The sequence below is a fragment of the Budorcas taxicolor genome, chromosome 14, assembly GCF_023091745.1.
Source record: "Budorcas taxicolor isolate Tak-1 chromosome 14, Takin1.1, whole genome shotgun sequence".
In the NCBI taxonomy this organism is placed as follows: Eukaryota; Metazoa; Chordata; class Mammalia; order Artiodactyla; family Bovidae; genus Budorcas; species Budorcas taxicolor.
The window spans coordinates 4291391-4317742 of NC_068923.1; the positions used below are offsets into that span (position 1 = coordinate 4291391).

The 26352-nt window shown below is 36.7% G+C and overlaps 1 protein-coding gene across 1 annotated transcript in view; it reads right to left on the reverse strand.

Annotated features, from left to right (window-relative positions):
* Positions 1-26352, reverse strand: part of FAM135A (family with sequence similarity 135 member A) — a 152449-nt gene that overhangs the window by 54605 nt on the left and 71492 nt on the right. The window contains exons 7-13 of the mRNA XM_052651592.1: positions 22841-22980; positions 22658-22728; positions 20985-21158; positions 17458-17584; positions 16628-16781; positions 12846-12923; positions 8631-8680 (exon numbers count right to left, since the gene is read on the reverse strand). Coding sequence (XP_052507552.1) covers positions 8631-8680; positions 12846-12923; positions 16628-16781; positions 17458-17584; positions 20985-21158; positions 22658-22728; positions 22841-22980 — 794 coding nt within the window. The remainder of the gene's footprint in view (positions 1-8630; positions 8681-12845; positions 12924-16627; positions 16782-17457; positions 17585-20984; positions 21159-22657; positions 22729-22840; positions 22981-26352) is intronic.

Sequence of the window (26352 nt, forward strand, 5' to 3'; positions counted from 1 at the left end):
TGATGTTTCTCATAAGGACGTTTTGTCCACTAAGGCAGCAGTCAGTTTCTAAGCAGACAGAATCTTGATGCAAAAATCTGTCTTTAATTATTAGTAACACCAGGAAATCTACTTTAAATATATACATGAGTGCTGATTTCACTTTCCTACCGTAAATATGGGGAAGTCATGTATTCAGATTGAAGTTAACAGCCACAGCTCATCTCCACCTGCACACCAACCACCACTATATCTGTGTCTCTGGATCAAGTATCCCTGATGTCTAGACCCAACAACTATTGGACAGCTGGGCTTGGACAATTCACCATGTCCCCAGTTATACTCATATCTGCACCAGTCCCCTTCTAAAAAACAAGTGAAACCCCTAAATGTTGCTCATCATATATGATACTCTCAGGCATCCCTGGTGGCTCAGAGGTTAAAGCGTCCGCCTGCAACGCGGGAGACCTGGGTTTGATCCCTGGGTCAGGAAGATTCCCTGGAGAAGGAAATGGCCCACTCCAGAATTTTTGCCTGGAGAATCCCATGGACAGAGGAGCCTGGTGGACTATAGTCCATGGCGTCGCAAAGAGTCGGACACGACTGAGCGACTTCACTTTCACTTTCACTTTTGTTTATACAGACCCCTTTTCAAAGTCTGAAATTCAGCAGGCTTTTCTTCCCTGACCCGAACCACACTTCAATTTATCTTCTTAACTCAGAGAACACATAAAACAAAAACTCATCAAAATAAGTGAGAAGGGGAGGGATGACGTCTTATTCGCTTGTGTGACTGGTAACCAGTACACAGTAGTCACTCAATAGATATGTACCAAACGAATGAATGAATGAATGAATGAATAAGGAATTACAGGCTTCAGATAAGGAAAAAGTCCCCAGAATACAAGGAGAAATTCAGAAAATACCGACAAATTCCAGAATTACAGAATGGAAGCTAACGAGTCAACAGATGATAAACATTGACTCAACACAGAGAGAAATTCTACAGAAGGGTTTTGCCTCAGGGATGATGTATAAATATTATTAGAAATAAAGCTACCAAGTTTTTTATGTCTCTTAACACATAGAAGATTAAAATGGAGTATAAATAAGCTGAAACCTGTAGTATGGTTTCAAGAATGACTTTAATGAAGTTAGGAAAAGAAGACTAGAATAAGTATTTGAGTACTGTGTAAGGCAAGCAATACTACACCTGGTATAATCTACACACAAGTAAAAATAATTCCCCCCAGAAAGCAAGGCTGTCTAGATACCCTGTATTTATTAACTGTATTTCTCAGGGAGTATGGCATCAAGTTTCTGAGAAAGGACTTTTGGTATTTTCATTATTGGGAAAAGCATCCTATAAACAAATTACTCCTTTGGTTTATATAACTCTTCATGATAAGTGTCAAAATATAAATAATAATCCTTTTTTATATTAAAAAGAAAATTGGAATTAAGTTTGACAAGATTTTTTATATATATAAATGTAGGAATAATAAGACATTTATACTTCTATACTATTTTTTAAATAAATTCATTATTTTGTTTTATACAGATGTATACCTTTTCATAGCATTCACTGACCTTTTTGATTGAAAAAAAATAAAGTTCATTTTAGTATATAGTCTTCAATTATTTTCAGTTACAGAGAGGAAAAAACCAAAATCATATTTTTATGCCATTTTCACTGAATAACACAGTATGAGTATTTTCCTACAACATCAAATATTTGTTGAAAGCATCACGTTTAAGGTTGCACAATGTTTTTATGAGTGTCCCATGATTTGTTTAACCATTGTCTTATTGTTGGGTATTTACTTAGGTTAATGTTTTACAATATCACCAATTATGTTACACATGAATTTCTGATTGTTTATTTGGTATAAATTGAGAAGGAATATTTTTTATGGCATTGGATACATACTGCCAAATTCATCTCTGAAAAAGATCTGCAAGGTATGGGAATCTGTATCTCACCATAACTCAACAAAGATTATACTGTTATTAAAAAAAAAATCACAGTCATGCAGAACACCAGCTAACAGAGGACAGGAGTACCTGATCAGCGGAAAAGAATATACAGAACCATGCAAAACTTGGTAGGACAACGGGACTACCAGGAAAAACAGGAGTGTTAGTATGACTAGACCTGCCCTCAGCAGGTGAGGGAACTGAAGCAGGGGTCCAACCCCACATCAGGGCCATTGTCTGAGTCAGAAGAGAAACATTTAAGGCTGAGAGTGAAACAGCTGATCAGTGGCATCCTAAATGGAACGAGAATCAGACAGTCCTTGCCACAGCCATACATACCCTGGACAGGGACACTGGTCCCCTGGAAGGTGAAGTGGCTGGGAGCTGGGATTTAGGGATTGCAGAGCAATCCCAGGGAGAGGGCTGCTGTGGACTGCAGAGAGACAGATTGAGGGGTTGTGAGGGTGGAGATCGTGGTTGGGAAATGCCTGTGGAGGAAAGCCAGGCAGCCATGGAAGCAAGGAGATAATGCTGAGTCAGCGTAGGGGGTGGAGCCATCACCATAGCCTCTCTCTCCCCACATGCCAGCAACAACAGCTGAACAATAGAGAGGTGGGCCCATCAAACACCTGATGCACTGAACTACAGAGCAGGACCCCATCCAGGGTGCTCCTTTAAGTGCCTGATGCGCCAATCTATAGAGTAGGACCACAGCAAGGTGGGGGGCCCCTCTATGTGACTGAATGGGCAGAGCTATAGAGAAAGACTGGCCAAAGAGGCCCTCTGATCGCCAGCTACAAGAGGCTCGATAAAAGACTGATCAGGCCATAACTCCTGCAGTGGAGGCAGTCTGTGTTCCTGGACACTCTGCACCGCCAGGGTCCCTGCAAACCAAGCAGCTGTGCCACCTTCATGCTCAACCTTCATTGGCGCATAGCTGCCACAGATAAAAGAAGTCTTGCATCTACACATACAGGGTTGCTTTGGTTGTGTCCAACTATTTGTGACCCTGTGGACTGTAGCCTGCCAGGCTTCTCTCTCAGGGGGTTCTCTCCAGGCATGACTACTGGAGCGTATCAGCCAAATACAGGTTGCCATACCCTTCTAGACCACTATATTTCCTGCTGCCCTAGCTGCCAACTCCCCTGAGTACCTGGTGCTGCCAGGGCCCCTGTGACCCAAGCAGCTGCACGATTTCTGCACCTGGCCCTCACTGGGGCAGACCCAAGTCCTCCAGAGCAGCCTCAGGAGCAAACCCCAGTGGACAATTCAGTGGCTATCATCAAAAAGTCTACAAACAATAGATGCTGGAGAGGGTATGGAGAAAAGGGAACGCTCCTGTACTGTTGGTGGGGATGTAAACTGATACAGCTACTATGGGAGAAGGTATGGAGATTCCATAAAAAACTAGGAATAAAACCACATGACCCAGCAATCACACTCCTAGGCATATACCCTGAGGAAACCAAAACTGAAAGAGACACATGTATCCCACTGTTTATTGTAGCACTATTTACAATAGTTAGAACATGTAAGCAACCTAGATGTCCATCAACAGATGAATGGATAAAGAAGTTGTTGTCCATATACACAATGGAATATTACTCAGCCATGAAAAGGAACACATCTGAGTCAGTTCTAATGAGATGGATGAACCTAGAACCTATTACACAGACTGAAGTAAGTCAGAAAGAGAAAGATAAATATGATATTCTAACGCATACATAGAGACTCTAGAAAAATGGTACTGAAAAATTCATTTACAGGGTACCAGTGGAGAAACAGACAATTAGAACAGACACCAGAAGAGGGGAGGAGAGGGTGAGAAGTATGGAAAGAGTAACATGGAAACTTACATTACCATATGTAAAACAGATGGCCAATGGGAATTTGCCATATGACTCAGGAAACTCAAACAGGGGCTCTATATCAATCTAGCGGTGGAATGGGGAGGGAGATTGGGGGGAGGTTCAAAAGGGAGAGATATATGTATACCTATGGCTAGTCTATGTTGAGGTTTGACAGAAAACAACAAAATTCTGAAAGCAATTATCCTTGAATTAAAAAAAAAATCACAGCCAATCTGATAGGTTAAAAATCATGTCAGAATATTTAAATTTTTGTTTTATAATTAAAAATTTTCACATACTTATTAGCATTTTATAACTGGATAACTGGGTGTCTAAGCTATATTAATATTAAAAATGGGATATTACAGGATTTTTTTTGCTGATTTATAAGACCTGTTTAAATATTACTCCATCATCTGTCTACTCTATCTACCCTAGTTTATATTACACTTAAATACTGAAATTAAGTAAGAGTACATAAAATTCATTAGTAATATCTGAGTACATATATATTTTTTAAAACTTAATATAGATGGAAATAGAGTAAAAAACAAATATTTTCCTTTATAGCCTCATTCTTTGTGGTATTCCTTTCTGTATTATTATTTACAGTTGAAATGTGTATGTGTGTATGTATCCTTTCAAATATTTTATATGCAATCTAATCACATAAACATGATCAAATATTTACATAGCTTTTCTAACATATGAAAATCGTATTCATATTTTCCTCCAATTTATTTTTTCAATTAATATATCCTAAAGAGGTTTTCAGCATGGAAACAGTACCCTGCATCACAGAGGAATATGTATTTCTTGAGTTAAAAAATCCATGTCAATGTACAGAGATTCACCTGATTCTTTTAAATGGCTACATGGTAGTTGATAATGCTTTATATTTGTTTGTTGAAATGAATTGGCACTTTTTGTGGTAAACATTTCTAAATAAAAACTATTTTGTGGCAGAGCATGTGAGTGTTTTTGGAACAGATGATGAACTGACCTAAAAAATGTACCATTTCTACCCTCACCAACAGCCTATGCAGACACTAGTTTCCTTACCACCTTACCAACAATGGAGATTAGCAATCACTTTCATTTCTGCAAATTTCATGGTTAAAAAAACCCACTTTATTGCTTAAATCTGCATCTCCTTGGTCTTCAGTAAGAAGGAGTGTCACCTAGGCAGCAAACTTGTTCTAAGAACTGCATTTTGTACATTGCCTCTATGTGTACCCCTTTTTCCCAGGGGTGTTTTGAAACTGATACATAAAAGTTCTTTATATATTTTCAGTATCATTTGCCACTTTCAGGTACTGCAAACATTTTCTTCCAGTCTATTGCTTCCTTTCAATTTTATATTTTATTTTGTTTTAAAGAAGTTTTAAATCATTAATATCATATTGTTTACTGTTACCCTGAAGAAGTTTATCTCATAGTCCAAGGATAGATTGCTTATATATACATGTATACATATATTTGTCTTTCAGATTTTTTTGACATTTAACTCTTCAAGTCCATTTAGAATTTGCTTCTATAACATGTTATTTTACCATACTACTATGTAACTGAATGTTCATGAAATTTTATCACTCATTTCTTACACATATTTAACGATTGTTCCAGTGCTATTTAGTTCCATTGATTTGTCTTTCTGTTCTTTTACAGAAATCCTACTGTATTTCCATTACTGTAGTTTTTATATATATTTCAGCATCCACTTGGGCAAGTCCCTCTATATTATTTTTTTCAAAAGTTTTTCTTAGTCATTCTTACCTTTCTTCAAGTGATCTTTAAAATAAAGTTTAATTTTAAAGTTTCCAACAGGATTTTGAATACAGATGCATTAATATCATTAACTTGTGAAAAACTGGGTAGCTGTCAATGACCTTTTCATCTGGGAGTATCATATGTTTATTCACTCAAATTTCCTTTAAGGTCAGTGAATAAGTCAGTAGATTTTTTCTACATTTATCACAAACATTATTTCTAAAATCCTTTGGGACAACTATTATAGCGAAATTAGTGATTTTTTTTTTTTTTTAAAGAAGACACTTAGCTTACTTAAACCGTGGGGAAAGCTTCTAGAACAGGATATGAAATTGTCTCATCTATGTATAATTTTACAAGAAGGTAAATACCTTTTTCAAGAGGGTCAAGTTCTCATTTATATTTACATACAGAAATATATCCCAAAACATTTTAAATGGTAAAAAAAAAAAAGAAATATATCCTAAAGTCAAATATGTATTTTTGTTTGATTTATGTCTCTGATATCTCCCATTAACATAGCTAAACAACAGTATACACAGGGCTCCTCAAATAGTCAAAACATTTAGTTCCACGGGGAAGAAAAGGAAAAACAAAAATCTATTCAATTTAATTGCAAGAATGAACTGGTAGAAAAATAGCCCAAGAGAAATTCATTTCTTGAAATTTTAAAATAAATTTCCATTTCTAAACAATATCATTTTATAAAAGTATGTAAATTTGGGCAATGCTTAAAAAAATTTGTCCAGAATGTTTTTGAGTTAACTAACAGGAGGAAAAAGCACACTTCTGATCAGTTAATTGTCTCTGCTATTTCATTTATATGCAGAATATCCAGAATATCCAAGTATCTATGGGCAATTTATCTTTAACAAAGAAGGTAAAAATATACAAAGGAGAAAAGGCAGTCTCTTCAATAAGGGGTCCTGGGAAAACAGGTTAACTATGTGAAAAAGGATGAAATTAGAACACTTCTCAACACCATACACAAAAATAAACTCAAAACAGATTAAAGACCTAAATGTAAGACCAGAAACTATAAACCTCTTTGAGGAAAACACAGGTAGAACTCTCTTTGACATAAATCTTTGACATAATCTCTTTGACAGCAGGACCCTTATAAGATCCACCTCCTAGAGTAATGGAAATAAAAATAAAAGTATACAAGTGGGACCTAGCTTTTGCACAATTAAGGAAACTATAGCAAGGTGAAAAAGACAACCCTCAGAATGGCAGAAAATAACAGCAAATGAAACGTGACAAAGGGTTAATCTCCAAAATATACGAGTGGCTCAAGTGGCTCAATACCACACACACACACACACACACACACACACACACACACACACACACACAGCACCCCCCCCCATCAAAAAGTGAGCGAAAGACCTAACCAGACATTTCTCTAAAGACATACATATGGGTAATAAACACATGACAAGATGCTCAACATCACATATTACTAGAGAAATGCAAATCAAATCTACAATGAAGTATCACCTCACACAGGTCAGAATGGCCATCATCAAAAAAGTCTACAGACAATAAATGCTGGAGAGGGTGTGGAGAAAAGGGAACCATCTTACACTGTTGGTGGGAATGCAAACTGATACAGCCACTATGGAGAAGAGTATGGGAGATTCCTTTAAAAACTAGGACTACAACTGCCATATGACCCAGTAATCCTACTACTGGACATATACCCTGAGGAAACCATAACTGAAAAAGACACATGTATCCCAGTGTTCACTGCAGCACTATTTACAATACTAAACCTGGATGTCCATCGACAGATGAATGGATAAAGAAGTTGTGGTACATGTACACAATGGAATATTGCTCAGCTATAAAAAGGAATGCATTTGAGTTGGTGCTAATGAAGTGGATGAACCAAGAGCCTATTATACAGAACGAAGTAAGTCAGAAGGAGAAAGACAAATATTGTATATTAATACATATATATGGCAAATCCCATGGACGGGGGAGCCTGTCCCATGGGGTTGCTAAGAGTCGGACACGACTGAGTGACTTCACTTTCACTTTTCACTTTCATGCATTGGAGAAGGAAATGGCAACCCACTCCAGTGTTCTTGCCTGGAGAATCCCAGGGACGGGAGAGCCTGGTAGGCTGCCATCTCTGGGGTGGCACAGAGTCAGACACAACTGAAGTAACTTAGCAGCAGCAGCAGCAGCACGGACTCTAAAAAGATAGTGCTGATGACTCTATTTGCAGGGCAACAAGGGAGAAGCAGACATAAAGGACACACTTTTGGACAAGCGAGGGAAGGAGAGGGTGCGGTGATTTGTGAGAGTAGCACTGAAACATATACATTGCCATATGTTAAACAGACAGCCAGTGGGAATTCGCTGCATGACTCGGAGAAGGCAGTGGCACCCCACTCCAGTACTCTTGCCTGGAGAATCCCATGGATGGAGGAGCCTGGTGGGCTGCAGTCCATGGGGTCGCTACGAATTGGACACGACTGAGTGACTTCACTTTCACTTTTCACTTTCCTACAATGGAGAAGGAAATGGCAACCCACTCCAGTGTTTTTGCCTGGAGAATCCCAGGGACTAGGGAGCCTGGTGGGCTGCCGTCTTTGGGGTCGCACAGAGTCGGACACGACTGAAGTGACTTAGCAGCAGCAGCTGCAGGGAACCCAAAGCCTGTGCTCTGTGACAACAAGACAGGTGGGGTGGAGGGGAAGGTGGGAGGAAGGTTCAAGAGGAGGGGACACATGTATACCCATGGCTGATTTATGCTGATGTATGGCAGAAACCATCACAATATTGCAAAGCAATTATCCTCCAATTAAAAATAAAATAAAATTTTTTAAAAAAGATTCTATTCAATAATGATTAGGAAAAAGATAATTTAACTTCACACTCAAGTCAAATGTTGTTTGATCAACTAAGTTGTGTTTCTACCTAGAATCAACAATTTTACCTTTGCATTTGAGAAAGGAAAAATAATTTATCTTCAATAAAGTATTTAAAAAGGAAACAGAATCCATTCAAATAATTTGGTAATGTGAATTTTAAAAATCCAAATACCTTAACTTCTTCACATAATTCAGTAAGTCGAGCTTCTACATTCATTTCCTCTGAAAGGAGTAAACAGTAATTAAAGTAAGTATTTCAATGTTATATATCTGAAAATTATTTTTGAAATTTTATAAGTAAATTACTTTTAAAAATCTAGGAGGTTACAAAATATCTGGACTATATTAGATGAACTGAATTTCAATGTAATATATTTCCATAAATACATTAAATTAAACAGGCAATGTGATGATTATTAAATTATATGTTCAGATTACAGGCATACCTCAAAAATACTGTGGTTCAGGTCCAGAACACTACATTTGGGCAAATACTGCAATAAAGCCAGCAACATGAATATTTTGGTTTTTCAGTGCATATAAAAGTTATGTTTAGACTATACTGTAGTATATTAAGTATACAATAGCATTATGTCTAAAAAAACAATGTATATACTTTCATTAAAAAATACTGTATTGATAAAAAAAAAGTGCCAACCATCATCTGAGCCTTCAATGAGTTGTAATTTTTTTTGTAATAGTTACATAAAAAAATCACTGATCATAGATCACCATAATATAAGGATAATAATGAAAAAGCTTGAAATATTGGGAGAACTACCAAAATGTGACACAGAGACACAAAATGGTGCCAACAGACTTGCGTGGGACAAGGTTGCCATATATCTTCAATTTGTAAAACCACAGTATCCTGAAGCGCAATAAAGTGAAGTATGCCTGTATTAAATTAAGAGTCAAACACTGTCAAGAAGTACTGACTATAGGCCTCAAGTAACCAGCACAAGTGCATCATGGAAAAGATAAAACATATAACTAAAGTTTTACTGTATTTCACATATTAAAAATTCTAGTAATCTTAGTATTTTGTATTACATATACACATACTTTACCTTTTACAAAAGCTATTTCTAAAAAGTTCTATCATGTATACTATCATGTAAGAATTGAATCGCCAGTCTATGTCTGATGCAGGATACAGCATGCTTGGGGCTGGTGCATGGGGATGACCCACAGAGATGTTATGGGGAGGGAGGTGGGAGGGGGGTTCATGTTTGGGAACACATGTAAGAATTAAAGATTTTAAAATTAAAAAAAAAATAAAAAGTTCAAGTCAAAATAATAAAAACATACCTGGAATATAAGCTATTGAATGAAAATGAATGACAAAATTCTTTTCAACAAAAATGTAAGTTTATATCTTAGTTCAATAAATTTAGTTTCCTATAAGGCAGTCTAAAACCAAGGCCATTTTTTTTCTATATAATCTTGACTTATATTTAATGTATGCTATAACCATTTACACAGAGGGGATGCAGATTAACTTACAATTAAAATGGTAATATTTACAAAGGAATACAGAAACCAACAGAATAGAATCAGTTATTTTTTGCAGGGAAAAGATTTTGCTAATGCCCAAAATATCACGTTTAGATACACTTACGTTTATCTGAAATCGAACTAAAATGAGTTTTCCTGGGACAACTCTAACAGCATAGTTACCAACACACAAAATTCCGTAATCTTGCTGCTAGAGTGACTTTAATTGATCATTCTCACTCAAAGACAAGAAAACATTTTTGTGGTATCTTTGAATTCATTCCTCAGCTCACTTATCTCATAAGGTATACTAAATATTTACTTCTTGATAAAAGAATGGTAAACATTTAAATTTGATAAAATAAGCAGTTACACTGCTGAGAACAAAACCAAGCTATGATCTGAACAATAAATACTCCACTGATAACTAAAACCAGTAGGACACAAATGTTTTATAATTCACAAAATATATATAAATAACCACTGATAACTAAATAAATTTGCTTCAATTTCACAAATCATTTCACTATCAGATAAATCAGTGGCTTCTAATGTTATGTTAAAAAAAAAAAATCTGTGACAGACCCTGTGTTCAAATCGTTAACTTTCATATGCCAACATCTATTTTCATAGCACTCATGATGTTTTCCTGAGATAGAAGAAAATCAGTAAAATTGATTTCAGTAGGTTACATATCCTATTAATTTTTTAAAAATGAGCATAAACTTTGTAGAGTTTGATACACGTCACCTTTACATACCAGAGCTTAAATGCAGAAACTGGTCTATGCATTATGATTCTTGAGAGCTACTTCAATGCAAACACCTTAAGGGATGCTTAAATGTAAAACTTAACTTCAAAATCTTTGGGTTGAAATGACTTAAAAATAATTTAGGATTTTAACTGAGTTTAATTTTTTTTAATGCCTATATACCTATTTATATAATTTTCTAGAGATTTACATAAATTTCTAGAATAACAAAGGTTATTAATTTCTAACTTTTTTTCTTTTGCCATGTCATGCAGCTTGTGGGATCTCAGTTTTTCCACCAGGTTTTGAACTCAGGCCATGACAGTGAAAGCCCAGAATCTTAGCCAGTAGGCCACCAGGGAACTCCCTACAAACTTTTTAAACTTGGCTCCTCTTGCTAATCCAAGATGGCAACCTAGAACACATCCTTCCATATTTTCAAATATACACATATATGAGATCTGGAGTTACTGTTTTATAAAAATGGGCTGTATTTTGCAAACTTTCTGCATGATATCTCTCAGTAGTATTTCATGCAAATCTGATATGCAGCTCTAAAGCACTTTTTAAAAAATGGCTATATAATATTCCTTGGTGTAAGGACCGCATAATTTTCTTCACACTCTATTCTTTCCTGAATGATGGACATTTATCTGTGTTTTCAGTGTTTTGTCACTAAGAATACTGTGATGGACATGCATGTACAAATACCATTACAAAGTAGTAATCCTTTCTATGCTACAAAAAACTAGTACTCCTTTCTATGAACAAAAGTGCAACTGCTAGGTCAAAGGGTAAATGTATCTTAAATTTATTTACCCACTCATCTATTCATTCATTCAATAGATATCCTAATACAATGTCAGGAATGAAGGATAAAAGATATACACATATTTTTAGAAGTATTATTTAACTAAGTTCATTATGTTTTAGTTTTGAATCAAGTTTTTTTCCTCTCCAACCAAAAACTGGGCCCTTCTTTATAGAGACCTTATTAAATGAGCAGCATTTTAAAAAATCATTTAGAATGCTCACATGTAAACTGATAGGCTGGCAATGCAATAGGAAATGAGTAGTACAATTTTTTGCTAAAGAGAACACTAAAATATGTCATAAATGACCATAATTTCATACCATGAGTTCTTTAACTTTATACTTAAGTTACTTAATGAGAGGATTAAATTATGTTCCAAAATAATGATCATAAATAAATCTTCAACTTTTCTTTATTCCTTCCTGGTAAGTTTCTAGCTTAACAATTTTAGTGAAAACTGACCCAATGGAAATATTTCTGAGCTAATTTTCATCTGAGAAATGTGGAGAAAGATTTTGGCTTCTTAATTTCCTTTTGTCCATACTTTTGAAAACTGAGAGACAAATGCTGTGATTTAGTTTTATTTTTTATTTCTATAGCTTTTCATAACTTTTAAAAAATGTTAATTGTGATGGTCTACTCAAACTGAAAACTTTTAATATACTTAGGGAAAGATAATAAACTAAGTACTATTGTTATTCAAGAACAAAAGTCTAAAACATATAGAGAAATATACCAATGAAATAATGAAATCAGAATATCTCTTTTCAAATATGTAATATATCTGGGTAGCAGTGATTTGATATTCCTATATTTTGCTTTTTAAATTTAGAATAAAAAAATAAATGCAAACTGACTCAAAAAACAAAACCAGATATTAAAGATGTTTCTCTGTTTATTTCTGTAATGCATGAAATTAGCTTCAGTTTTCAAACCACATTTTATTACCTTTAGCCCTATCCAAAGACAAATTGACTTTGAACAAATTTAAGTCATTACCATTAAACTAACAAATTCTGGCAATGAACATAGTTTCTAAAAAGTGCTCTTTGCAGGAACTCTAAAATGAATATGGAAAAAAACCAAAGAAATCTTTGCATTTAACATTTCCAATTTTAAATGTTCCAAAAACCTGAACATTAAAAACTAAGAATTAACCAAAGCTCAACTACAAATCAGGTTGATTCTTAAAGTAAGTTCTTAAGTAAGAGTGGCAGGAATATACAATATTAAAAAATACATATTTATGAAATTTGATACTAAGTTAAAGCAAAGTTTCTTATTGATTAAAAGGGATTATTTACTTAACCTATTTGTGAACGTACCTAGACAGGTGTCTTTCTGGGTTGCTGGCTGTTTTCTTCTGAGAAGGCGCTCATAAAGGACCTGCATGTTGGCTTTGGCTAGTTATAAGGATTGCACACAGCACTAGTTACTATACTCCTTTTACAACAAAATTTACTAGAATTTTCCACTTTGTGATTAATAGATTTAGTATTGATTCACTAGTGCAATTGGATTAGAACACCAAAGCAGAATCTTTCAGTTAGTTGATTAGCTTATTAGAATTACAAATGATGTACATTCATGTTTATGTTACTTTGTTCTTTTTTCTAAGTGCATGTGCCACTCAACATTTCATAATCCAATATTATTTTTATGTTTTAATATCTAAATTCAGAATTTTAAGAGTTGGCAGAGGTGTCAGAGATCAGCAAGGTCAATCCTCTGCTTTTACAAGTGTAGAGACTGGGGCCAAAAAGGTTTCATAACTTGCTAAAGCCTAGATTTCAGAATTCATAATGCTCATTTTCAAAAACAGTTCTTTACCAAACCAGTATTTTAACTGAATGTCATTAAAAAAATGTACATCATTCATCTACGAGAAAAGAAAAAGACACAAGCAAAATGGAATTCAAGGCATTATTTTTAAAAAGGGAATGGAGTTTAGATAAACTCTTCATAGCATGGCAGAATTTGAAGACTTTATTAGACTTATTTGAAATATAGACTTACTTAAAATATTGACTTTAGACTTATTTGAAAACCCAAGAAAAGTGCTAAATAGGAGAAGGAACTAGAATACACCCTCTAACCAAGAATTACTTTTTATAAACTTAATAAAACTGGTGGATATAATAATATTTAGTGAACAGTGTTTTACAGAAATATCTGGTACCTAACAAATTTAGTTTTGCTAGGATAAAAATAAACAATGACAACAGTTTAGAAAGTGCAATAGTTTTATTCTGAATAGTTAACAAAAATTTTAGATTTTTTCCTGGAAGACGCATTCAAGAATAAACTAAAATTCACAACAAATAGAAAAGAAAATATAAATAATAATGAATAGTTTAAGGATAACCCGAGGTGTTACTAATATTTATTGAAGATGAATTTTGATTTTTAAAAATCCCTAGGAAACTACTATAAAGTATATGCTGATGCCTATGTACCTTTCAATTGTCAACAAAATCTTCCCTGTGCTATTTCATTCACTTGTCTATTCAACAAATATATTTTGAGTAAATACTATGTGTAAGGTACTAATAATTTTAATCTATCACTATTATCTACTTATCTAAAATTTAAGTCGGGGTTTGCTTTAGAATTTTGTTTTCTGGTGAAATATTTTAAGCAAATAATTTGGAATAAAATTGATATTTACTCCTGAAATTAAATATAAGGGTTTTTTAAAATTATGATATTTTCTATATTATATTCATAAGCTCAAAATAATACATGTGTCATAAAAGCCATCTTTATCTGAGAGGAAGTTAAAAAGCATATAAATAAATGAATTATCAAACTGAGGTTAGCTAAGTTAGTGATAAAGTGCTAATACTATCTATGCTTTGAAATAAATCTTTGCCTTTGACAAGAGATGCCTGTTTAAACACTATTTCCTTTCGAAGAAAAATATTTTTTTCTTACTTAAAATGTGGTATAAGTGTTTTTCATTTGAAAATATTACACGTTAAAACTATTTGACAATTACACAGGCATGGACAGGCCCACTTCACTTAGGGCGCTCTGTACTGAAACCACAAGGAATGCCCCTTGGCTGGGCTGCTTCTCTGGCCTCTCTCAGCGCTGGACTGACTCCTCATTAATGGAATGGGGAGGTCAAAGCTCTCCAGAGACAGAGACCTGCTCTTTCCTCAGCACCCTGCTCAGCCCGAGGGAATTCCTCCATTAACACCCTCTGCTTTCTGCATGCCCTCATCTTTCTTTCTGACACACTCTGCACATCTGGATCCCATCAATCCTCCTGCCCTTAGGGGAGAAGTCAGTTTGTATACTCAGCCCCAGTTACTCACCAGTAGTAAGGGACAACAGTGGTGCAAATATGCAGTCCTAAGCACTACATGATGGTGCCTCTGTGAATTCTACAACATTTAACACCTAAACTGTTAACAGATTCTCCTCAGAAATGCCATTATACGTGGCTTCTGTGTTAACCACTACTTTTCAGGAATATGGTATTGTCCTTTATTAATATTACGGTTTGACAGTTTTGTGGTCTGACCATTAAAACCTAAATTAACCAAAATTCATCACACAGTTCTCCTAAGAAAATGTGTTTGAGCTCCAAAGGACAAAATTTAAAAATAAATGGAGTATAATTTACCCATTAATTGAAAACAAGTAACAGCCTAAATTAGTTCTATTCTACAAACAATTCTTTCATTTTCAAAAAACAACATTTTTAAAAGTTCACATTTGAGGCAGTAGTCTCTTAAAGAACTTTCCTAAGGAAAGCAAATGGATGCTAAGTATATAAAACAGCAAGGAAAAAGAATATTTTAGAGAAGAGTACCCAAAATGTTTCTGTGCTACTGTTTTTGTCTTGAGGAAGAACACATGAGCAAAAAAGAACAAACGCTTTCCTACTGCTTGTAAAGGGGCTACACTGAGATCCTTGAATGAAGCACTCTAAATAGTCAACTGAGTAATATCTGTTTAATGGAATATTTGAATAATGGAATTATCAAACCCACTGGAGCCGCTGCTGATAAGTAGGGGTACAATAGCCAGCCTGTTCTCACAGCTGAATTTAAGTGAGGTACAGATCATTTCACTTTCTTATAATTCTTTTGTAGCTCAAAGTAGGCAATTATAAAAGTGGGCTAGTTAGTCTCAAAGACAAGAATTATTTTCAGTAACAGTGACTATTTTGAGAGTGCATCAATATTGTTAAAAGACTAAGATCCTTGAGAAACAAAGAAATAAGAACAGTGATCAACTTCAGTAAAATTTAAAAAGCAATTTCTCATTCATTCAAGTAAGTATGATAAAAATAATTTATTCCAAAGAAATAATTAAAATGTGCTTTTGATGAGCTATTAACTCATATTTGAAAATAAAAGCTTATAAAACTTTCATAAAATGTCTGAATAAAAACATTTTCATAAATCAATAATCTTGTGTGAAATGATATATGTATTTTACAAACTATAAGTGGTATACAAAATCAATGCAAATGATTTTTTATTATGTGTTACAACATACAGGTATATATTGATGGACTAAAACTGAAGATTGATCTTTAGAAATTATTTAAATTATTTTCAAAATGTTAAAACTGAGTAATGTTATTATTTGCTGAAGTGAAATAGAAGAAAGATCTGAGATCACCTAAAATCAATATATTTTACAAAAGGTTCCAAGTACATATAATCTGCTTAGACTATTAACTATTTGGAAGTATGGATTTAATTTATATTACCTAATCTATTGAATTTATCTTCCCTAATTTATCTTCCTATCTAATAATTCTATGGATAATTAAACTTGCTTTCTAGTACATTTTTCTGGTTATATTCTTTTTTTTTTTTTTTTGGTTATATTCTAAGAAGACATACTGTTAAAAAAATCTATCAAAAGACTCATCTCAAACTTAGCACCAAGAAATTATTTCTCAATATCATAAAATTTTTTTAAATTTCAGTAAGTAATTATCAAAGCCTGAAAAAGATGGAGTTGAGAAAGAAGTAAAGGTGAAGCACATAAAGCAAACTAGCTATACTAAACTAAGTACAGAAATTATGGCCAAGCTGATAACAGCAATATGAGAATGAAGAGGTCCTGGCTACTTTCAACATACCCAGTTCTAGTTTCTGACAAGAGGGGAGCTCTTCTGTTACCGTAATGAAGTAGCTGTGCAGCCCCTTGAAGGCCAGCAGCAGGGCAGCGCAGAGGGTGTAGTGGAAACGGTAGGCGTGACGCAGGAAGGAATCTGCGATGACAAAGCTGCAGCCCTGAACAAAGAGCCGATTTGGGACACAATGTTAGTAACCAGAGTCTAAAAATAGCACACTGAAACTTAGAAAAATAAAGGATTTACTAATCACAGTTATTCTAAAACATGTAAGAAGTCTAGCAGCATCTTAGGAAGTTGTTCTCATTCATACAGGTAATTTAAACACAGGAAATGTGATGAGAAATCTTAGTTTCATTGGACTTTAAAAACAAGCAGATCAAATGATGATTTTTGAAAATTTGACATTCAGATTGCATTTCAACTGAGGGACACTCTGTTTTTATAGTATGAACCCTCTCTTCTTTTAGGGGAGTAACAGCTATACTTATACTGCTGCAAGTTAGGTCTCAACTCTGGCAGGGGTTCCTCACAGGCTCCTCTGGAATGATCCTACCAGCTCCGTTAAGAGAGCAGGAGGTGACAGGAACAAGTTAAAAAAAGCAATGCCTGTCAAAGATCCCAATTCACGAAATCTTGTAAAATCTTGAAGCATCAGGTTCGTTTTCATAAAAAACACTGGAACCAATCAACTTGTGAAGACCATGTTTAATTAGATCTGTAAGTCGTTGAGCTCAAATAATTAATAGAAGAACTACTACATCCACAGATAACAGTGAAAACACATTTCATTCAAAACAAGAGAAAAGAGGCTTTATAAACACATCAGTTCTTACGTCCGGTGATAACTGCTTTGTGTAGTTAATACCAAAGACCACACTTTCAAGAGTAGGAATCACAGAATCTTTGTTTTGTGCTGGTGCATTTCTGTTTAACCAAGTCGTCTTCACAGGACGAGGAAAACTGGAGGAACAAGCATCACATTATTGTTGTCATAACAGTCTATTTATAGAGTGCTAAGTTAAATGTTTACCAAAAAAAAGTCTTTGAGGAATAGAATAAAAAGCAAGGACTTTGCAAGATTATGATTTCTATTCTTTAAGTACTTCTACAATTTTTCCTTTAAAATCTGAATTATTATTATTAAAAAAAACCCTCAAGATTAGATGCTTGAGAATACTTCTGTATTACTGGGCTTTGGGGAGGGATAAAACAGGGTGGGATCAAGAGTAGCTCAGGGACAAATGAGGGACCAGCTTTAATTTGGAAATACTAACCTGTCAGAACTGGTGACCAAATTCACAAAGTTAACAGTCAAATATAGGTGCTGCTTACAGAAATAAAGAGGTCCCACTTAAAGGCAGAAAAAGGAAAACCACGAGTCTACTTGTTCTTGCTCTTCTTCAAAAACAAGGTATTTCCTTTCTCTTCACTAAAAGTCTATAAACTCTAAGATAACCTAAGTAAGTGCTTCAAGGCACTACCTCAATCACATAGGGTATGAACCACTGCTGTTAGTACTAACATTACATTTAATATATCACAAATTCTATAGAATAAGAATCATATTCTGTTTGAATGTTTAAAAATCATAGATAAATTTTTTTTCTAAGATTAAGTACTAGCTAATTATAAGAAGGCCAAAGCATTTGACTGTCTGGCAGTTTGGCAAAAGGGGGAAGGCAGGAAAATGAATCAAATGTACCAAAAGCAGAGGGCAGCCTTTATGTGCAAAATCAATTTGCTTTGCAACAATGAAATCTCTAGATCCTAGCCAAGAGGGTGTAGCAAGGCAATGGTAAATTCCACCTGCTATGACAGAACTGAGCTTCTCAAGATTGAGTCAAAGAAGCTGTACTTAAAAAAAAAATAGAGTATAAGAAAAAAGTTATGCAAAAAAAGCAAAGAAAGAAATCCTAATCCCAGTTACTTAAAATAATTGATTTATATCTATAGTTGGGTTGATCATAGAAATTGTTTTATGTAAAAATGTTTAAAAGGTAATATTATAAATTTTTTTTCATTTATTTTAGAGGATTAAAAAGTCCAGCCATAACATAACTTCAGGGAAAAACTTGTCTTCACAGAAACACAGTAAGGAATGTTACTGGTAACAGGACCCTCTACCGCATGCCACCAGCAGACAGCCTTCTTCCCCTTTCCTTGCTTTCCTTCCCTACCCAACCATCTAGTTTACAGGCCAAGAAGCACAGGAAAGGCACTGCTCCCTCTAGGGCACAGCTCCAGCAGCAAGACAGGGGCCTTCAGAGCCCAGGCAACAACAGAAAGAGGAGCAACCTCAGCTGTTATGGGCATCCCAGTCTCCTCTCCCATCACTAACCAGAGCCAACAGCTAATCCTCTTGGCTTCTGATTCTGAGCCAAAAGTGTCTTCTCCTTCCAGCAAAAGGTCTCTAGGACGCGAGCTGCCTCTTTCCCCTACTAGCTTGTGGCAAAAACAGCTGTGTTGCAAGAGGAAGCACACACTGATGTTACCAGGATGAGCTCTATATAACCAGGGACTAAAAAGCAGCACTAATAACCCGAGTGAGTCTCAACAAACAGTTCCTACATTTTTTCAGAAAAGAAACTAAGCCATAAATGTATTTATTTGTTATAAAGAAAAAGGAACGGTTGGAATAGCATAGTTCAGGATTCTTACTGAAATTACAAAAATAAATTCAGAAGACTATAGGAATGTATTGTATAAACAGAGAAAAAGTTAATTTCAAAACCTAACACATAATTCATACCAAATATACTACTTATTCAAAAGCTATATTTCAAAAAATATACTTTCCTATCAAAGAAGTTTCACTGAGTTATCATGCTATTAAATATTAATTTATTTAATCAACCTCTAAAATTGTTTCGAAGATGTTTATAATAAAATTATGTATAATAATAGGAACATTTTCCTGTTTACAAAGTTATAGCAACTGAGAAGAAGCTCTCAAAGGTCTAATAGGAAAGACAAAACTTGCACAATAACTAGTTACAGATCTTACTACAGAATAAGGAAGGCAAAAGTAGGTCATCAGGAGAAACACTCTTCCTGGCCCCATGCTCTAAAGACATCACGGGACAACACAGGGGAAGATGTGCTCACAATTTTTACAGCTTAAAGATACGCAACAGGGTGTTACTAGGGGGAAAATCTGTTAAAGTGTCTTGGTTTTCTAAAATTCTCAGGGTAATTCCCAAAATCACCTACTTAGTTTTCTGATGAGTCAGTTTAAAATCATAACCCTTGAGCATCATTCCTAATATCAGTTGCTGCAAAAAGACTTGTGCCAGCAATTATAAAGTAGTTCAGAAATCAAGTCAATTTGGAATCTTTTCACATAAGTTACTGATTTAAAAGTGTCATTTCTGTTGCCCCTGCCATAAGGATGATGGTTTTTTGAGAACTAAAGAGTTCGAACTGTATCCTCACATTAACGAAAGACAACTCATCTCCCCATGGAAGTGAGCAGAAAAAACAATTATCCCAATGCATTCATTATAATCCAGAATATTATATACCTTTAGGCTAATATGCTATAGTTTAAAAAGATCCATAAAATTGGTTAATAACTTAGAAAACAAGAACTATTGTATAGTATAGATTTAAGAAGATACAACTAAGTCCGTTCAGAGAAAAGACAAAAAAAAAGCTATGAAAAGATGAATATACTTTCCCAGAGAATGAATAATTATAGTGTAGCATTACATAAATGCTATACTAAACAATGCTATATGGTTGCTTCCAGATCGCATTATTTTTTCTGGTCAGTTTGACAAAGACTGCTCCATATTTTTGCAATAAAAAAGTCATCAATTTAATATTCCTATGCTCTTAAATTTTACTAACACTTTAGTATAAAAATGAAAGTATGAAATAAGTGTGACTTTAGAAATTCCTATTTCAGTTATCTTCACCAAAGCATATGCTTTCATTATAAAAATAAAAGAAACTATATTAATCAGGTGTGGTGTTGGAGAAGACTCTTGAGAGTCCCTTGGACTGCAAGGAGATCCAACCAGTCCATTCTGAAGGAGATCAGCCCTGGGATTTCTTTGGAAGGACTGATGCTAAAGCTCAAACTCCAGTACTTTGGCCACCTCATGAGAAGAGTTGACTCACTGGAAAAGACTCTGATGCTGGGAGGGATTGGGGCCGGGAGGAGAAGGGGACGACAGAGGATGAGATGGCTGGATGGCATCACTGACTCGATGAACGTGAGTCTGAGTGAACTCCGGGAGTTAGTGATAGACAGGGAGTCCTGGCATGCTGCAATTCATGGGGTTGCAAAGAGTCAGACACGACTGAGCAACTGAACTGAACTGATATTAATAAGGATCAGGGAGCTGGTTACATTTACCTTATCAGTGGCTGGTGTAGCGCAACCAGTGACGCATGGACTGTAACAGACACAACAGAAAGGTGGAAATAATCAAACATGACGTTAACGTGATGATGGAGGCCTCTCTGGAGGCTGAAGTGCAGCTTCAGCGTGCGGCTGCTTATTAGCTGCAAGGCGTTCAGATCATCTACCCTATGAAAAGCAACCCGTCTGTGTGTTAGTACAGAAATTTAGTGAAGGCCAACGTTTTGTAAACTATCAAAACATTTAATTACTTAACTAATTTTTAAAAACAAAATGAGAACAATTTTTAAAGCATCATATTTGCATTAGACAGCAATATGAAATCTAACAATAAAGAAATAACCAGATCTTACTTACAGTTTTCTATCTGTACTTACAATTTCCATGTTAATGGACTGTTTTTCACTACTGTGCCTACAAAATGAGTCTTTTTTTGATACTTTAGGAAATACTCTCATCCTAAAATTTTACTCCAGTAGGGAATACTGTTTATAGTAAAGCTGCAGTATCATGTAGGTCAAATCCTATTATGATAAATCCCAAAAGGTATGTATAGTACAAAATTTTGTTATTAAATGTTGCTCAAAAATAAGCAAGTAATTAGTATATACTCTATCATCGATATTTCATCATTAGATTTGTACATACAAAAACTGAAACAATGCCATGAAAATTATTTCCAAATATATACATATTTTTAACCAATACGTACCTACAGCTATGAACTATGTACTCATTTCAGCTTACCCTACTTATAGAATTCTGACTTGGTTTAAGAAAGAATTCCCTCAAGGACTTTTTGCAATAAACAAGTATTCCAGAGAAGCAGCAGCTACCACGTAAAGACTCTTATTCCTCTGCAGTGGTAGAGGGCATCTCACATCAGACCTCTCAGTACTGTGGCTGCCTAGACATTTATGCCATAAGCAGTCTGAATTCGTATACAATTTTCAAGAAGCATTTCTACAAAAGTAGAATAGTAAAATGGATCTCTGTTTCTTGTTTTAAATGGATACAAGCACAGCTTGTCCCTAAAATGTGTGACTACTTGTGCAGATGTGTGGACGAGTTTAGGGTTATTTTAGTTACTAAGTCATGTGTGACTCATGGACTGTAGCCCGCAAGGCTCTTCTGTCCATGGGATTGCCCAGGCAAGAATGCTGGAGTGGGCTGCCGTTTCCCTGTTAGGGGATATTCCTGAACCAGGGTAGCCAGTCCTAAATCTTCCTCATGGACTCTGGAAACAGCTGTCAGGTCTAAGAGTCATGAGTCTCGGTAACTCTCTGAAGATCAAGAAGGCCCCACCTGAAGAGGGCATCACTCATGCCACCAAGAAAGAGTAGCCAGTGACGCAGTGGAACAGAGCTGAGGCAGGTTTAAAGGCCACAAGGCAGTGGTGCTGTGTCAACAGTGCAATGTCCAAGAGTCTCAGAAGCTGTTTCGTGTTTCTTCAGCTCATCTGGCTTTGCTACCTGCAGCTCCTGGAATCAGCATGGGCACAAAAAAGCAGGACTAACCATTCCCATGAGACTCTCCCTGGGGGGGAGAACTTCAAAATAAAGAAGAAGAGGGTAGGCTGGGTTCCAAGAAGAAAATGGGACTTTAATAGGGACAGAGAACACTCACACATGACTACAGACTTTCAACTGTTTGATTAGCCTACTCACGAATAATCTCCATCTGTGAAGTGTAGATCCAAGGATAACAGAAAATTCATTTCCTCAAGGGTTTCTTCAATCTGAAGAGAAATCAGACTATGAGATGCCTTTCGAATATTTTATAGAAAGTTAGAAATATGCCTTGAGGCTTTATGAAAATATTTATCTAAATATATATGAAGAAATGTTTACCTTTTTTTCATCCAACAACATTTTAACTTTGAAGATCATGACATCATTTAAAACAACCTCCTCATTTTTATATAGAATTTGAAATGTTTTACTGCAAATCAGAGAATCATGAACTGAAGCTGGAAAGGCTAAAGTCACACCTAAAATAAATAAGATATGCAATTGACAGGTAAAAGGCAAAATACAGTATAATTAAAACTTGTGGTTACTTCAAAATACTATATGTTAGATTATACAACTGCAACACCATTATTTTATATATCAGTATTGGAACATTTCTAAAAGTTTATTAATTACTCTGATAAAAATGAATAGATAAGAACATTATAACCATTACAGAACTCTTGTACAACTAATTTTAATCTGAGAAGGTAAATGAGAAACCTCAAGGTGGATTTTAAGAGTAAACAATTAATTCATTTGCCAGAGGAATCTGGTTGGCTTTTGTCCTGGTTGTTAGGAAGTAACTTCTAAGCCCTGGGAATAAAGAAGTTACCAAATTCTTTGGTAAATTCTTTCTTTTGGCTTTTCTCCCTAATTCCTGAGAGCTAGCCTCTAAATCCAGAATTTCTCAGTGACAGAAGAGTCTGTTATTCATGGTAGCCCAGAAGTAAATGATGAGGTGACTCAGGACGGGGACTGGCCACACCCGTAAGACAACTATGTGACTGGAAAGTTGGGGTTTTCAGCCGCATGCTGTACGCCCAACGTCCAGGAGGAAAGGGGGCTGGAGACCAAGTCATGTGGCTGCTGAGCCGATCAGTCATGCCCACATAACGCAACACCAACAAATGCAAGACACTGAGCCATGGCCCCTTCTCTCTGTGTTATCACACAGGCTTCCTGGGTGGGAAATGTATTCCTGACTCCCTGGGGAGAGAACGATGGGAGCGTCACAGATCTGAGGCCCTTCAGACCTGGCTGAATGCATCTGTTCTCCTGGATGGCTCTGCTTTGTATCTCTTTGCTGTAACAGAATTTTAATAACAAATAGAGTTGTGTGAGTTACTAGTGAATCATTGAACCTGAGGGGAGATCAGGACTCCCAACTTGCAGCCACATGATCAGAAGTGAGGGTAGCCTGTGGATCCTCCAGTCATAGCTGGTGTCTGAGATGAGAGCATCTTGCGGAAAACTGCTGGAAAGGGTGGTCCACCTCCAGGCTGTTGGTGGCATCTCATCCCGTCAGCCTACTTGCTATCTTATTACTCTATCCTTCATAAATGGTGGTGGTGGTGGTGGTTTAGTCACTAAGTCGTGTCTGACTCTTGTGATCCCATTGACTGTAGCCCTCCAGGCCCCTCTGTCCATGGGATTCTCCAAGCAAGAACACTGGAGTGGCTTGCCATTTCCTTCTCCAAGGAAATACCCTCCAGAAGTAACATGATGGAAAAAGCAGTCATAGAAGCTAGAGTTGGTCAGTGGGCACCTCTGCGGGCAGAGAGCTCAGAGTGTGACACCGGAGTCCACCTAGAGCAAGGAAGGTGTCCCCGTGGGGTGATGTTGGCGCCTCTGTAGGAAGGGGTGGCGGTCCAGGCAGAGCAGGGTGCTGGGCACTCATGTGAGATGAGGGGGCAACTGCACGAGAGGGCACCTACGGCTTGCAGGGGAGGGGGTCCTGGCAGAAGGGCACCCTGGCAGAGCAGCTACAAAAGGATGAAACTTCCACCTGAGTGTAAAGGTGAGTGTGGGCAGTGGCAGCCTGATACACTCCAACAGGGCCAGAGAGAGGAGAACAGACTGCCTGCAGGAAGACAGAGAGGCTCAGTTCGGGTGAGGAGGGTCACAGGGACAGGAGCTATGTGAGGGGCTGAAGCCCCAGAGGCGCGCAGACGTGTCCACGAGGGAGCAGGCACGGGGCAGCAGCCTGCTTATGGAAGGGGCTGACAGGGAACCAAGGGCCTCAAGGACAGTGAGAGCCAGCTTCCTCACGGAAACTTCCAGGCAAAGGAGGGACACAAACAGAAAGGAGACCCAACTGCAGAGTGAGTCCTGCAGCACCATATAAGAATTAGAAACACTGATGCGAACTCAAGGTTTTCTATATGCCTAGATAAAGAAAAACAGGCGTAAATGTGTCCATATATGTATAAATACGTGTGTGTATATAGATCCTCACCAGCTTTGTCCACTCAAAGGGGCTGAGAACACAACTCCAGTACTGGCTCCTAACACTGTTCTCATTAAGAGGAACCAGGGCTTTGGAGAAATGGCTGACTCCAGAGCTGGGCACACACAGGACAAGACAAGCCTGGCCCATCATTTCACACCAGAAAGTAAGTGCTAGAAAAATGAGGGGACACATCAAAAGAACAGGAAGCCAGCTTGAAGCAGCTACCCTGGTTGGATTTGGGATCCACTGAACATCAAAATAAATTATGAGAGAAATGGATTAACATGCACTGGATAATAGAGAAATTCACAAATCCACAGATATAAACAAATAAAAGCCCAGAAGTCTGAAGGGAAAAAGAGTGACTTTATAGTGGAGAAGTGACAGAATCAAATGATCCAAGTTGACATCACATGAATGGGACACACTGAGGGCATGTGCCACCTAATAAGATACAATGAAATGAGCACAGCATCACTCCTGACACAGTCCTATCAAAGATCACAAGGGAATCACTGAACAATGAAAACTGAAGGACATTCTACAAACTATCGGGAATACAGTCTTCAAGAGCATTATGGTCCTGAGAGTCAGGGACAGATGGAGGAACTCTTCCAGAACGAAAGTGACCCATGAGGCACAGCACCTGTTACAGGGCATCACTCTGAACTGGATCACTTGCTGCAAAGGCCTTTATGGGGAGAGGTCACAAACTTCAATGGGTCTGAGGATACACTGGCAGGGAGGTATCAATGTCAGTTTTATAATCTGATGCTTTCATTGGATTATACAGGACAATTCTCTCGTCTGGAGGATATACACACTGAAGTGCTTGGGGATGGCAGAGCACAGTTCAGGACTCGTACTCACAACTTTTCCCTTCACACATATATAAAGGAAATCGAGTAGATCACAAACTCAACTTCTATAAAGGGACAGAGGTGAAAAGAAAAAGAAACTTTCCTCAATGGAAAGAAAAACTTTAAAGCACTCAGATAATGCAGAGGTAGAATCTGCCACCTCAGAAGGCGCCAGAACGGCTGCAGCTCAGGAGCAGGGCTTCTTCCTCCTCCATGATCCCCTCCCATACGCCCGCAGCTCCTGTGTGCCCATGGGTGCTTCCAGACAGGCTCCGTGCCTCCTATGGCCACCTCCACCACCTCTGAATGGCATGGAGTCAGGCAGCACCACGCACCACCTTCAGACTCCTGGAAGCCCTTATGCTTGAAGGCTCTAGCACTCAAGGCAAGGCTGTGTGTGCATGCGTGCTTAGTCACTCAGTCGTGTCCAACTCTTGCAACCCCATGGACTGTAGCCCTCCAGCTCCTCTGTCCGCGGGGCTTTTCAGGCAAGAATGCTGGACTGAGTTGCCATTACTTCATCCCAAACAACTCCAGGC